Source organism: Python bivittatus, unplaced genomic scaffold (assembly GCF_059951505.1).
Source record: "Python bivittatus isolate LINGU-HERP-01145 unplaced genomic scaffold, Pbiv_v1 ctg000480_np1212, whole genome shotgun sequence".
In the NCBI taxonomy this organism is placed as follows: domain Eukaryota; kingdom Metazoa; phylum Chordata; class Lepidosauria; order Squamata; family Pythonidae; genus Python; species Python bivittatus.
This window is the reverse complement of record NW_028277075.1, coordinates 100,993,274-101,009,506: the sequence shown is the minus strand read 5'-3', so window position 1 is coordinate 101,009,506 and position 16,233 is coordinate 100,993,274. Positions and strand designations below refer to the sequence as shown.

Below are 16,233 nucleotides of genomic sequence, written 5' to 3'. Positions count from 1 at the left end.
TTGGCACTGGAAAGAATACCTAACAAGGACTTGTATGGACCTGATCTGAGAATGTTTTTACAATGTAATAAAAGCTAAAAGAGTGTGTGCTATGACCTTATCATGTCTGTGAGATATGCCATGGCATTCATATAATACCTGCTATGCCAAAAATCTTACTGAGCAATAGCTTTGCTATCTTAGCTATTTGTTTGAGTCCATTCATGAAGGTCCTTTTTCAAAAACTGGAATTATTACAGTAATCTTCATGTGATTATAGCAATGCAGAATAATAGTCAAAACTGATCTGTGTGGCCAATGCAAATGATGTGGACAAGATGGTCCTCAGCTGTGTCTGATATTTTTTATATCTACTTTATCAAATGTTAGACCTTCTTTTCTTTTGCTAAGTCTGAATTAGTTGCTATATTTAATATATTAAATATAAATAATCTATATTACATATAGGTTAGTGAGATAGCAGAAAATATCCTGTTGTATGGGACAGATAGGCTGGAGATTTACATCAACAAACAAGCAAAAGTAATGCATTTCTTCAGGTTTATATGACGTTCTTTAGTCACTTCTCTGGGTCAGAACCCCTAGGTCTTCTTTGTTGAATAAACAGAGCCAGTAATAAATAGGGCATTGGAGATGATGGAAGAATAAATCATTCTTATGCACTATTAACTACAATCTTTCTTCTAGAAGAAAGACCTCACCTTTTGATCAACAAAACTGTCAGTCCCTCACGGTCATGGTATGCATGTCTGACAGAATAAAAGAATGAACATAGCATTTTGAAGGAAAGCCCCTCAAAATCAATATATTATAACTGTCCAATATTTTTGGCTTGAAACCTCTGAGAGCAATAATATACTTAAAACTATAATTGGAAATTTAGTAGCTGTTTCAGCACTCAATTAATTTCTTGAATGTATGGGAAAAACTGGAGACATAAACAGTACTTACGTTGCACAAATTAGCTCTGATATACCCACAGGAGAATCAGGACCATAGAACACTTCTCACTCAAGAACAGGGAAAAGGGGGGGGGGGGAGGTACAGGCAGACATAGCTTTTAATTCTGCAAGAAAAATCTATACTTCAACAGCAAAAGATTTTGAGAGTTCAAGTCATGAATTCCAAGCTCAAGAAAAAAAATGAGATTTTTTTTTAAACTACATGCTATATACTGATTCTATTGATGTCAATTAGGCTGTAAATCTAAAATATAATGCTGAATATGAAATTTTTATTATGTTAAAATACTTATAGAGCATTTTGATTGTAATTTCTCACTGGCATTCACTGAAACTGCACTCTGTTATGCCATGGTCAAATTTAATGAACATGGAACTTTTCAAGAATACCAATTAACTCCAGGGTCAGGCTGTTACTAGTCTTGCCGACACAGTCATCTATTGTTATTGCTGTCTGATTTAGCAAGCTTTTTATTGCTGTGGCAAGGCACATCACTTTAACATGGCATAAGTGGAACACTCTTATTTGAAAAAAACCTGAAAGCAAGTTCAGAAACTAACTCTAAGCAGGCCTCTCATATTAAAAGTGACCCACAACCATCAGACTTAATTTTGCTTGAAGATTGTGTATACATCATTCTGGAACGTCAAGCAACCAAACACAGCATACACTTACCTACTGCAAGCTGCAAAACTTTCATAACCATTTCCCTTTCAAGTCAAAGTCCAGCCATTCATTCAAAATGAAATCATTCCAAGCACACATGCTTACCATTCTGGTTAGGTTCTGTTGGCTCCAACACTTTTCTCATTGGAACGACAACTGCATCTCCAGGTATGCGTGGACTTTCCACATACTTGGGTTTCCTAATGGGACCTGAAATGGGAAATACTTACTATTAGCTTCTGTAATATTTTTCCAAAGGGAATACAGATTTCAGAAGACCTGACCAGAATACACTAAAAGCAGAAGTTCATCATGCAAACTACTGTACCTGACATAAGCTATAGTAAATACAGCAACCTCTCTCATACTTCCACTTGTGCAGTCTGTTGTCAGGGGGAAAGACAGCAACAGCAAGTTGTATTTAGGCTCACTTTTTGAAATGTAAACCCTTCTGTAGAAAAAAAGCAGTTTCCTAGCTGTGATGCCCCTGAAGTAGCCTCCAGCATATGTAAAGAGGGTGGCTCTGACATGATCAAAAGCCACACGAGCATTGGCACTAGCCTCTCCAGGCAGAATCTCTGTTTTCCACCTCAGCTGGAAGATAACCCTTGTTTACAAGAATAATCTTTGAAGCTGGGAGGCAATGATTACAAAGAAGGCAGCGTGCAGCATTAGCGCTCGTAATACCTCTGTCTATAGCTTTATATTACTGAGTACTGTATTTTTGGCCAAGCGGGTGACGCACAAAGTTGATCGTAAGAGGTCAGTGATGAGAGGAAAGAAAGATCCATTTGGGAGCTCTCTCATCATTTTAATTTTAAGAGAGGCCTACAGCAATTTACCAACAGATAGCTATATTAAGCCAAAGCATATTCAGTATTTTACAAGCAAGTCTTTCACTTGGGTTGATGTGGAGGTAACTGTTCATCGTACAGATTCCATCAAGTGTAAGAAAAAACGACCCGAGTACTTTCATTTCAGTATTTAAATTATTCATGACAATGTACTTTACCAAATGCAACAATTGCAGGAAACATTAAAGGAACAATAGAATTTGTAGTCACAATGAGAATACTGCCATCTAAAGTTTCTTTAGAGAAAGGCTTTCAGCACTAAGGCAACAGCTTCAGTCGGGGCTATCCTACATTCTTATTGCAATCTGTCATCATTCTTTCCCCTCCCTGAACTGAACTACTATTAGAAGTAAGACCCATAGCAGCACTAACGGCCACCATTCCCATTGCATTTCCACTGCTGCAACCAATCACAATATTGCACCACTGCCATTATCTGAATTAGCATTCATGAAGAAAAGACATGGCACGTATTGCAGCAACTGAAATCTGCCATTTCATCACAGCTCCCAGGTGCAGTTCCCACTCCTGTAGAATGTCCAAGCATGCCAATACAGACACAAGAATCCTCCCTCCGACATAGAATTCTACAGCCCACCAGCATATAAGAAAAGACTCCAGTACTGCGTATGTACAGGTGTTGGGAACAAGTACTGTATTTTTTGCATAAAAATGGACAAGGACATATGACACCACAAGAAGTAGCTCACCAAAGGAGCCGATAGTTCTCTGGCTGTGATTAAAACAGTCACTATCACCTTATGTAATGGATGAATTTTTAATTTTGTTTTACAAATCTTCATGTGAAGCACACCACAATAATCTACCTTTGAAATAAGGTAGTAGAGTCCAACGCTCTTCTTCAAGAACAGACACAGCTCAGATCCATGCTGCTATCTAGCTTATCCCAGCAGCAGCTTCCAGCTATAGTCTGTTATTCAGAAACAATGTGACTTTTATTCTAAAGCTTGACTATATCTCCACCTTAGAACTAATAGTCCTAACAAGCAAATTTGGTTATGCCAGGTAATTAAGCTGAAGAATTTTCTCCCTAATCAGACTGATCACATGTTTTCTTATCTGTCAATAATAAGACAGCCATAATATTGGCTGTCAATCTATTAATAAGAAATGTACTGTAAAAATAATGTTCCTACTTATATCAAAGTGGACCCAATTTCCAAAAGCTGCCAGTTATTAACTGTTGTATCTTCCACACTTAACTGAATAAAGGGATCAATTAATAAATATCAATCAACCAATCAAAAGGCACTTACTCAATAAAAGTTTATCTGAAGTGAAGAAGGCAATTCCGCTATTTTCAATGGCACTTTCCCCTTGCAAATCTATTCACATTCACAAACAGACTCTACTGTTCTAACATGAAATGATGCAGGTTACACCCTTTTTATATAATTATACTTTTCACAACTGTTTAAGGCTGAAACCTTAAGAATTACTGTGAAAAGACAATGTATCTGAAAATGCAACCCATTCAGAATGAGAACACCTTACCCTAGAGTTAGAAGGACCAGTAATTAAAAGGAAAGGACACAAAAATCAGTATTATTTTTCTAATTCAAAATATAGTGCAAGTTAAGATGTGTAAGACTAGACAGAGCAAGTGAAACGAATCAAGCCAATAAAAAAATACATTGCATTTTGTATATATTCCAGACCTAGAAAGTCCTCTGTTGCACCAGTCTGATCAGAGAGCTGTCTTATAGTTCTAACATCTTACATGAGTAAAAGTTATATTTTCTGAACAAAAAAGGGTATAGTTTTCATGTCTTTAATTATCTATACTGTTTCTTAAAAGTTCTTTGAGCACGTATCTTTAGAGCAAGAAAAAAAACCCCAGCAAAGTATTTGTCTAACTTAATTTCAACTCCTTGCAGTTCTACCTAATTACCGTACATACAGTATTTCCTATTTCTTAGATAAGTTATAATGACCCCGGATTTTTTAAACCAAATGGGCTCTTTCTATGAGGAGGAGGCAAACCTCAAATACGACAGAAGTAGGATTATTCCTAAACCTAACTATATTTTCATTGGATAACTTTTCAGTAAATAAACTATGTAAAGTTTCAATATCTCAACTAATAAACTCCCTTTTCTGAGGGTGAGGGCACTAACAAAAGGACTGTTCTTGACTATTTTGACTTTTATTATCCTGTAACAGAAAGTAAGATTGGGTGCCTGCAAAAGGCCATCTAACTCAAAGGCTTTACCTCCAAGTAGACCTTGGTGCAGCATAAGAATATTAGATAGGGAAAAAAAGAATTTTACTAATGGGGGTGTGCAAAACATACTGAATCTAACAATTTTAAATTCAAAATACCCTAGTTCAGCTGTGAAATAGCCTATTTTAAATGCAGAACATGCTGCCTTGAACTCCTGAATAGCATTGTTTCAAGTACGGAAACACTTCAGCTCAACACCTCCAAAATGTTCAAAATGTCCAATTTGCATTTGAGGTAGAGTGTTTTGTATTTGAGATGCAATGTTTCAAGTTTAAGATGGTTCAGTCTGAAAGGTTTTGCACAACCTCAGTTCATTATGACTTTGCTTCCTGGGCCACAAGTGGATTTTCAAATTAAATAATTCATAATCGTCCTTATTTTGAATTTACTGAACACTATTTTTCTTACAGTATTGTTTCTGGCTCGCAAACTGTATTTTTTAAAACTGCACAGAGGTTTAATTTTAGCAATATACTATCCTTGAGCTCAGATACCATCCCCATGTATAAAATAAAAATAGCTCTTATTCTGTATTTCATCTTGGCAGCCAATCAGGTTCATATTAAAAAGCTGTAGCCTACTCTTTTCTTTCACCTAATAGTAACTAACCTAAATATGACAATTATTTTCTTCTTACACACAGAAGTAGCATTACAGGTAGTCCTCGACTTACAACTATTTCTTTAACAACTGTTTGAAGTTACAACGGTGCTGAAAAAAGTGACTTATGACCAGTCCTTGCACTTAACGACCCTTGCAGCATCCCCACAGTCACATGATCAAAATTCGGGAGCTTGGCAACTAGCATGTATTTATGATGGTTGCAGCATCCCAGGATCATGTGATCACCATTTGTGACCTTCCCAGGGGGCTTCCAACAAGCAAAGCCAATGAAGGAAGCTGGATTTGCTTAAAGACCACAGCAAAAAAGGTTGTGACTCACTGAATGACCACATCGCTTAACAATGGAAATTCCAGTCCCAACTGTGGTCGTAAGACAGAAAGGGCAATTGAATGGAGAAGATGCTATATTAGGAGGGGAAAATAAGAGAAGTTCCTTCAGCCTCTGATAAAAGGAAAAACTGTAAGAAGCTGGAAGTTCAAGAAAGCACAAAGACAAAGAAGTCCAATCAATGGGTATTTGAGGTGATGGCCAAGTGAAAGGAGCCTGTATATAAATACAATGTGTAAGAAAATCCAGTATCAACAAAATAGTGTCTTCCTTATTCAAGTAACTGATAAATCAGGTACTGCACATGCTGCTAAATGTTTACACGTAGTAGCAGTAAAAGCTGTAATGAATTTCACAAGAATTTCAAATGTGCAGCATCACAGATAATGTTGCCAAAGTATCCAAAATAAGTTGAGATTCTGAAAGGAACAAAGAAGTCCCTTGATTTCAGTATAGTAAAATATTTCAATACAATTAAATTCTGATCTTCCAAACTTCACTAAGTGGACTTTGGATGCATCAGACTTTTTTTTTTGGACTTCACCCCAAACAATGGACAATGTCTATTTTACCACAGCAACCCAGACAATTGACAATATTTACATAATTTGCATCAATTCACATCTTTTATGTACTTTATTATTCTAATGGCATTCAGATTTAATAGACACTCTTTCCTCCTAAATGGTCCATTAAATTGAGGATTTACTGTATTCTAGACACAAAAGCTGATATATTAGACATTTTAAAAATACTTGCACTATAACCCTTTTCTAGCAGCTGCTCTGAAGAGAGCAAGGGAAACCAAATTAATCCTCTCAGAAGATATTCAATAGAGGTTTGTAAAGAATAATACACAATGACAGAGTTTTTAAAAAATAACAAATGGTGCAAACACTTTTTCCAACTCATTTTGTTGCCAATATTTTCTAAACTTAGTACTAGAATCAATACTTAACTGTTGAAAAAGGGAGTTGGCTATGTCATGTGTGTCTAACAATCATTCTTCCATAATATCAATTGTAATAAATTTCAGGGCAAAGTGTGGTCCATTCAAGAAATATATTTACTGACAACAATTTAAAGAAAATCACTTCAGTGAGATGGTGGAAGTCACTTAAACATTTTGATTCACAGATTACTGAAGTAGTAATCCAACTTTTAACAATAACAGTTTCTTCTATTAATATATATAGAGTCATTTCTTTCCTTTGAACAATTCATTTTTTAAAATTGGGAACAGGAAAAGCCAGGAAGCTTATATCAAGCAGAATGCACTTTTATTAGAGATGTATGGGTCATAATTTTCCTAACTAATGAATAAAGAAAGGTTTATACCAGGTGGTTTCAACTTTTTCCTCCTGTGCAACTTGTTAGTTAAAAAAAAAATCTCAAAGCACCTGATCAAGAGGTAAAACTCAAGTGATAGAAAACTGTGTTTGAGTGAGCTTTTGTTTTTACCTCATGGATCTCATGAAGTTCTCATAGACCACAGCATGAAAAACCTGGTTTAAATCATTAAACTAAATCTTTTAGACCAGTACCTTAAATCATGATTTAAATTATTTTTATTTAAATCAACTCCAGCCTGGCTTTCAAATAGGTTTCTTACAAGACAGTGTACTTGGTATCAATAAATAAACTAAGACCATTAATAACAAACATTATACCCCTCTTAAATGACTGTTTCCAAGTGAGCCACAGTACATAGTTTGTGACTGGCAGCATAGTTAAAAGATCTTAAAAGGCAAATAATCTGTATTAAGAGTATCAATATTTAAGAGGCAAACTGGATGTATCCAGTGAAGAATTTGGATTGCAACCCATGTTAAAATTTGTCCAGTCTGCTTGTCATGGCCTTTCGAAATTCTGAAATAAGTTCAGCAAAATGACTCAGTGATAAGCTTTCTACATTCAATACCTAGGGATATGCAGCAGCCGAAAAAGACTTTTATAAATCTAAAAATCAAAGGTTTAAATATAAAAATACCAGCAGAGGGTGCTACTTTTATTTGCTCATAAATAAAAGCAGCAAGGCATATTTAAAATGGAAGTAACCCTAATATTCCTAACCTAACATTCTACCACATCCCCTCAAAAGACAACTGCTTTCTCTTCTTTTACTGCAAAGCAATTCTATAATTAGATACAGTAAACTAGAACAACAGAAGACAACCATTTGGAATCTGGATTAGATTAATAAACAAGAGAGGCTAAAATTACATTACCAGCATGAAAAGATCGTAAACCGCAGTCTTACACAGCTTCCCTCCAAAGTTTCATTATTGTAGGAACAGTGGAAACTTATTGCTGAAATCATCTTAGACCAGACATCACAGCAGTGTTTAAAACAAACAAAAAAAGCTGCAGAGACTGTTGTCATGAACTTCTAACCACAAATTTAGGGGCAAACCCTGACAAATGAAAACAGCAGTTATGGGAAAATATCAAGCTTTCCAGAATAAGTCACTATTGCCTTCAAAAGTCTTAATTTACTTCCATCTACTAAAAATGCCATATAAAAAAGAGCTGTAGAACCAAGAATCATCACAAAATAGAAAAGGAAGTCTGTTTAGGCCATCTTGCAGATGAATTAGCATAATTCAGTTTTTCAAAAAGAAAAGGAAAGACAAGATGTATATTTATCTTATATTTCAAATTTAGATACCACCCATCTCACGAAGAAGTGAAGATACAATAGGAACAGAAATAGTGAAAACACTGAAATAAATTCAAAACTATTAATATCCAATTTCATTGCAGCTATGAATTCTTGTTGACAATATTTTACTAGAATATATCAAGGAGAATATTAAACATATAAAACACAGCAATCCCTTTTGTCCTCACGCACGTTTGAATGAAAATACTTTAAAGTGGTATTATAAACATATATCACCAATTTGGAAACTGCAGATAAAAATGATGATAGAAGAGAATGAAGTAGAGAAGTAGTTGTGCCCCTTGCTCATTTGACCCACAACTTCCTACTCTTTCATTTTTGCTACTCCTGAATGTCCCTTCAGTTGTTGATCCTTTACTCTATGTTCTAGGATTCCCTTTGCCCTTCTGTTCATCAATTACTCCTTTTTCTCAGCCACCCAGAATTTATTCTGCTGTTGTCCACATGGTGTCACCAATTTCTATGTTTACTATTTGTCTTTTTGCTCTTCACCTGCATCCTATCAAATGTTTGAACATGTACTTATACATCTTGGTACTTCCACAGGCAATGTGTAAACAGAAAATCAATTAACTTATTGTCGACCACACAGCAGGAATAAAATGAGTAACAGTAGATGCCTGAGGTAATTATTCAAATTTGTGATCAATCATTATAACTATGTGTGTGTTTTCAAGCATAATGAAAATAATTAAAAATAATATGTTAAGCATACACATATGGAAAGACAACTTCCAAGTTATTGGATATTTCTGCATGTGATAGGCCAGGCATCTTAGCTTACTAAACCACAGTGTGAATTCTCATGTAGAGGCAAATACTGTAAATCAGCTTTAAGTCAGGCTTTGTTCACTTGTTTAAGAATGGCTTGTTGGAGCACAATTAAACAAGCTTAAGTATGGATGTCACAGAAAGCATTTGTTTACCTGCTAAGGCAAAGATGTAGCAAACCAAATACAAATGCTTGAGGTGACATTTTGTTACTGGTGTTATATCATTATTGTGAGCCATCAATAATGAAGTTTTTCACTCTTCAAAACAGCATGTAACTAATTTAAAGTAAACACACTGTAGCATACAGTTGCATTTGGTATGCATGGATATATACCGGTAAACTTGCAGTTGATGATTCACCTTTAAGAATTAAGCAATAAAGATCAAAACTTAAAAGAAAGGTGTGAACAAAAGCAACAAGAACCTAGTCAAGGTGAATGTATTACATACATTAAAAACATTTTTTCACTATGTAACAAAATGAAATTAAAACTTCATTACAATCTGAAGTTAAGAAAAATGGTCACTCAATAGGAATTAGATAAATGAAACATCAAGACTGTATCACATAAAAACGACATACTGTACTTTTCATAAGACTTATTAAGTGCACAACTTATGCTCTTCCAAAGCCTTGGGTGCAGCCTCCAGAGTTCTTCCCCAAATTGTCTCCCGGGCTGTAATTTTCATGTGACTCAAATGGTTAATAATAGTATACATTGGAAATTTGTATGTTAATTATATTTAATTTATATCCAATTTAAATTTAAAACTTTACTGTTTGTCCGGATGCCACCTACTTCTTTATCTTGATTTTTACTATTTCAGTACTCCATTCAAAATAAAAACAAGCCTCTTGCTCCAAAAAGTATTATACACTAATATTGGGCCATCTGACTGGGTGCTTTGCTTGCTTACTAAATATGATATCAGTTATTTCAGGAGTTAACTATAATCAAGTTGATATATCTATCTGTAGAAGTTAAAAATGGAAATTTAGAGGTAGTGGAACTATTCTCCACTGTTACTAGAAAAAGGAGGTTTAAAAAAGAAGTCTACAGCTGGCTCCATAGAATAGCATCAACCAAAATAAGCTCCTGCTGGATTTTTAAAATATATTACATTTTTAAGGCAAAAGTATTTTTAAATTAAGATGCCAGCTGACAATAATATTTAATCAATTAAATATTAAAATCAATTAAAATTTCCTTGGTGCTTGCACTGAGAAAGAAAAGTATTTGCACTATACAAATGAAAAAAGGGGAGAATTAGCTATCATCTCTCTATGTGTGCTTCTCTCTTGTTACATATGAACCCTTGCTATCTCTTACATTGACAAATAAAATTCTCAAATAAAGGTCATTTAGAATAACCAAAAACTAAAGATAAAAAACACTTGTCAAACTATTGCAGATGCCCAGAACTCTAGCCTGGCAACATCAAAATGATGCTACTGCACTGGAATGAGTTCAATATGCTGATAAAAAGGAAGCTAGTAGCCACACCTTATTTAGTAAGATATGTACACAGACATTCTATTTGTTGCTACAAATAAAACTTTCAAGAGGTATTCTTTCTAAATCCAAACAGTTCTTCTCCATTTTCTGTATCATATTTTATTTAACTTGACAAGTAAATGTAAGTCAGACACAATCTACACATAGCACTATAGTTCCTAATTAACTGTATTAATTGAGTGTTCATGTTTTCTAAGTCTGCTTGAAATAAGAGCTTTGAGGAAAATAACTAATATGGCCAGATTTCCACCACCACCACCACCATCATGGTAAATGCAAGAATCACTTCTTTCTAACTTCAAATGTATTTTATAAGGGCAAAGTTTGCCATACCCTCGTAGCTACATTTAACAAGTACATCAACAAGTTACAAAAAGCCCTTCCTGAGCTATCCAGCATCTTTCCCTATCTCACTGGGCTCTTATATAAATACTGTATCTTTTCCTGTCCATTCCTCATTCTATTATCTTAAATATTTTTTCAACTCTCTCTCATATCCCTATGTATTGATATTGCTTTGCCCTAGGGAAACAACATGGAATTTTTTTCCCCAATTTATTTATTAATCATTTTTTAAAGACGGAAAATTAAAACACTGGTTCAGGTATTAATACAGCATGGAGAAACAAAGGCCAGATGTTTTTTTTTAATTATTTGTGCAATTAGTGACAAAAGTTTTAGTTACCAAATAAGGGAACAGAATGAAAAATAAGATGCACATCTGAATTTAGCAGATGGTCCAGAAGTGATGAAAAACATTTTCATAAACAAATAAATAAATAAGGTCAATCAGGACCAAGAATAGTCCTTGGACCCTTTTGGAGAAGGAGTCAGGATCTTACCAGCAGCAACCTAGAAAATTCAAAACTGCCCAAGTAGACCAAGGAAACTGAGCAAGCTAGCATTGATTTGGGAGAATGGGCAAAGTACCTTCAATAACTGACCAATCAGAAGCTTTATACCTGTCCTCAAAAGGTATACAAAAAATCACATATGATGCAGTTAAAATTCAGGGGGACTAACAACAACAAAATTGCAGAGCCCAAGTTCTTCCTTGTCATCACCTTATCTGCTTCTATCTTCAGGTTTCCAATTGGACCAGCCATCTAATTAGAGCCTACAACATATGGAAAAAATCTTGGTATTCAGAAATATAAGACCAATTTTTATGCTCAGGGAATTACTTTTTAAATTTAAAATTAAATCCATTTTAATTTTAGTATACCTGTTTTTTTGAGTGCAGCTTCTGATGTGCAGCACTGAACCAAAGTACACACCTCTGTATGTAAGGCATCTATTCAAACAATAGGTGACTTCAAGAATTTGTGCTAAATGTAACCGTCAAACACTTTATGGTTTGTAAACTACAGCTTTTCTTTGGATGGATTCACACATCATGTTATGCCAAAAATAAAGTACGTTATGGCAAATAAGGTAAAAATTTCCAGCACGCAATCCATCCCCATTTAATCTGTTAATACGCAGGGGTAATTCATTTCAGCTATTAAATCAGAAGCACTGAAAGGAGGATATCCAAAAAAATCAACATGACAATAATTAAGCCGGAATTAAAGGATCTGCAAAGTATGGCCATTTGGAAGCTATTTTGTTAACTAAAAAGTATTTTACTGCAAGGACTAAGAAAGCCTTTCTAGTTACCTGGAGATTTTTTGCTTCCTCTTGTCTGCATCAAGTAAGCATGACGAGGCAGCAAAGGTGATGAGGGCAAAGAGACTGAAACGCCTTTGGCCAAGTTCATTCTGTAGACATCTTCAGATACAGGTTGGATGCCACTTTGAAAATCTGCACTGTGGCCAGATGTGGAAATGATCTGCAGTACATTTTCTGAACATGAATCACCTAAAACAAACAGTGAAAAATTAAGCTCCTTAGCAAATGAATCTGTAAGTCCCACAAAATTGACCAGAGCTGTATGAACATTCACCAATAAGGGACACATATCTTTCTGTTGTACTGGCAACAGAATAAAAATTAATTTTAGCGGCAATAGTTGCAGGAGAGCACTATAAACAGAAACAGTCAATGAACAGGACAAACCTTGCTTCATGTTCTAAGAACTAGAACAAAAATATTACTTTTAGGTTGCTCTGTACTGAAATCATGTTGCTGCACCAGTTTCAAAACTCTTAAATCTGAATTAGCATATACCATGCCAGAAACAATGTTGAAAAGAAAACTGCTATTCCAAGTTTTTTGCTAGGAACTGGATCATTGTTGTTGTTGTTCATGTTTGCTCTCCTTAGCTGAAGGGTCTGTTTGTTCTCTTACAGCACAGCTTATCAATGCATGATGCAATTGCAGGGCTGTGGTTTTCAGCCAGCTTGTCACAAAGCCTAACACTGATTTGGGATGAGAGGTAGTGACTGCCACAAGGTCACCCAGCTGGCTTTGGCAGCTAAGGGAGGATTATAATCTGGGTCATCCAGCACCTTTACCACTATACCACGCTATCTGTCTGCCAGCAAGTGGGATAAAAAGCTGAAAACTAACATGTTTTTCCCCTCTTTTTATTAAGAGAATTCTCCCTCATAAAGGAAGAGTTGGCCCCAATGCTATGGAATGATGTGTGCGTGTGTGTGTGTGCGCGCGCGCATGCGTGTATGTGCCTTCCAGTCAATTTTTGACTCCTGGCAACTGCCTGGACTATACCCTCTTATTTTAACCAGTTTTGGGGGTGGATAGTAGACCTGGGTCAAACCTTAAATTTTGATGTTTAATGTTTTATTTTTATTATGCAAGAGTTAGGGTGGCATAGGAATATTGTAAATAAATAAACTCCAATAATTTTTATTTTTCTAGGTCTGCAATATTAGGTACACCTGCTTTATGGAGGATCAGCCTCATCTATTTCTAAATAAATACTCACAAGACTCACAGAACACCTGCAAGCAAAACTCACTATGTGTAAAAATAAAACAGCCAAGCCAGGTGGTTCACACTGATACAGTATTCAAAGTGGGCTAAGATGTCATGAGTCTTCCTTATCGACAAACAAGATTGAACATGGCATAAGCTATCCTGCTTCAAAAATGAATCGGTAACATTAGCTCTAGAGAGAGCCAGTTTGGTGTAGAGGTTAAGGCACCAGGCTAGAAACTGGGAGACTATGAGTTCTAGCTGTGCTCTCAGCACAAAGCCAACTGGGCGACTTTGGGCCAGTCACTCTCTCTCAGCCCTAGGAAGTAGGAAATGGCAAACCATTTCCAAAATCTTGCCAAGAAAACTGCAGGAACTTGTCCAGGCAGTAGCCTGGAGTCAACACTGACTTGAAGGTACCAAGAAAAGGAAAAAAAAGAAGAAAAAAATTAAAATATTAAAAGAATACAGGTAGTCCTCAACTTATGACCACAATAGGGACTGGAAAATTCATCATTAAGCTGTGTGGTCATTAAGCAAGGCATCACGTGACTGCACCTGATTTTACAACACTTTTGTAGTGGTCATTAAGCGAATTGCTATGATAGTTAAGTGAATTACATGGTTCCCCATTGATTTTGTTTGTCAGAAGCCGGCTGGGAAGGTTGCAAATGGTGAGCACATGACCCTGGGACCCTGCAACTGTCATAAATACACGCCAGTTGCCAAGCTCTTGAATTTTGATCATGTGACCGTGGGGACGCCGCAATGGTCGTTAAGTGCAAGGACCAGTCATAACTTTTTTCAACATTGTAGTAACTTTGAATGGTCGCTAAATGAACAGTCGTAAGTCAAGGACTATCTGTAAAGATTCAGATTTCCTTCTGTATAATAAAAAATAAAGATTAAGATTAAGGAATTATAACTACATACTGTGGTAGCATTTTGAAATTATGCATCATAGATTATTTTTACAAGAAGGTCATGGCAAGGGGACAAGCTCCTTTGATCATCCCTAGTCCCAACCACTTAGAAACAGCATCTGTACGGAGTTTGCTTCCCTAACCTCAAAAGAACACTTGGCTCTAAGAGCCAGTTGCCATAGGATGCCAGAACTGAAGAGAAGGATATGCTGTCCTCATTCATCATCCAAAGAACTGCTAGGAGGTGGGAAAGTTTGTTTTGTTTTACAGCAGTCTGTTGCAGAAGACCAACTATAAATCTTCAAAATAAATAGAACTTGGAAACCTTGCAACAAAATGTTGTAGTAGAGGTTTTTCCAAATTACATGAACTTATTTCTTTCTCTTGCTGAAATCTGGCCAGTAATTCTGAGACTTATAATCCCAGCACATCTGGAGGGCACTGGGTTGGGGAAGGCTGATCTGGAATCTTGTTGCTAGGTCTGTATATTTCATAGAACTAATGACAGAAAAGTCCCACTATCACAGTCTACAGCTGCCAATTTCTAGCCACTGAATGTCTCTGTGTTCTGATTATCATTAACTACATGCACGCCAATAAATCAGTTTAACAGCTGGTATGTTTTACATCTTGTATAGTACTCTATAACAGAAGACAGAGATTAGAATAAAGGGAAAAAAACAAACACTAAGAAAATTGGCTGGTGTGGGTCTTCCGGGCTGTGTGGCCGTGTTCTGGAAGTTTTGTTTCCTAACGTTTCGCCAGCATCTGTGACCGGCATCTTCAGAGGGCAGGAGCACAGACAGAAGCAGTTCTCTCTCCTCAGAACTGCTCCTGTCTATGCTCTTGCTCTCTGAAGATGCCGGTCACAGATGCTGGCGAAACGTTAGGAAACAAAACTTCCAGAACACGGCCACACAGACTGGAAGACCCACACCAGCCATTGTATTCCGGCCATGAAAGCCTTCGACAGTACACTAAGAAAATTACTAATTCTCAAATATTTCATACAAATATTAACAAAACTAGGTTTTCCCCACCTATTTTCAGACTCTGTTTCGTATTGCCTCAATCAACAAATAGCAACAAGCAAAGTCTCTAAAATGTCTTTATTAGGAACAACCAAAACAACACAAAGATATATATAGGCTTTTTAGTTTCCCAGTATTCTTAATTAGGCAGGATGCTGTAAAAAGTAACAGGCAAGAAAACATTAATGTCCCAAAATTAAATCATGAGGTGTGCAGTGCAAAATTAGCACAAAGCTACAGGCTGTAGTCTGGATGCTGAATCAGTATGACTTTATCTGTCCTAGTGAAGATAATGCCCAGCTGTGGGTGCTTAACAATGCTCACCTTTACTTAAATCAGGGCATTTTCATCGGTGTTAAGCGCAACAGCCATGCAATAAGATTGTCCTGTCGTTAAATGCCTTTATCTGGAGGAGCATTAGAGATTTGAAAGCCTGGCCCCAAAATTAGTACCCTAACTTTTTTTCATTTATGTGGGGAAGTTTCTCTGACCCACAGCATATTCCTGTTTATTTCAATGAAAATATATCATAATATTGTGTTCCAGCTTTATCAATCAAGAGCAGCCATCTCCTGAATGGGATCATTTACAACCATGACTTCATTAACCAAGATATTAATGAGTACTGAAACTGTGTGCCCTCCGCAGCACAACATAATTAAAAATGGAAAACTTCTACTAATCATTTTTCTTCTTTCATCAGAACCAGGAAGCAATGGTTGCCAGATCTAAAAGAAAGAAGGATCTT

The 16,233-nt window shown here is 36.0% G+C and overlaps 1 protein-coding gene across 7 annotated transcripts in view; it reads right to left on the bottom strand.

Moving 5' to 3' along the window:
* The window catches only part of TANC1 (tetratricopeptide repeat, ankyrin repeat and coiled-coil containing 1), a 148,543-nt gene that overhangs the window by 63,916 nt on the left and 68,394 nt on the right, over positions 1-16,233 (bottom strand). For 4 of the 7 annotated variants that reach the window (XM_088146615.1, XM_088146619.1, XM_088146616.1 and 1 more), the window contains 2 exons: positions 12,314-12,514; positions 1,735-1,839 (listed from right to left, as the gene is read on the bottom strand). In XM_088146615.1, the coding sequence (XP_088002741.1) occupies positions 1,735-1,839; positions 12,314-12,514 (306 nt within the window). The remainder of the gene's footprint in view (positions 1-1,734; positions 1,840-12,313; positions 12,515-16,233) is intronic. The other 3 variants (XM_088146620.1, XM_088146622.1, XM_088146621.1) reach the window with 1 other exon arrangement.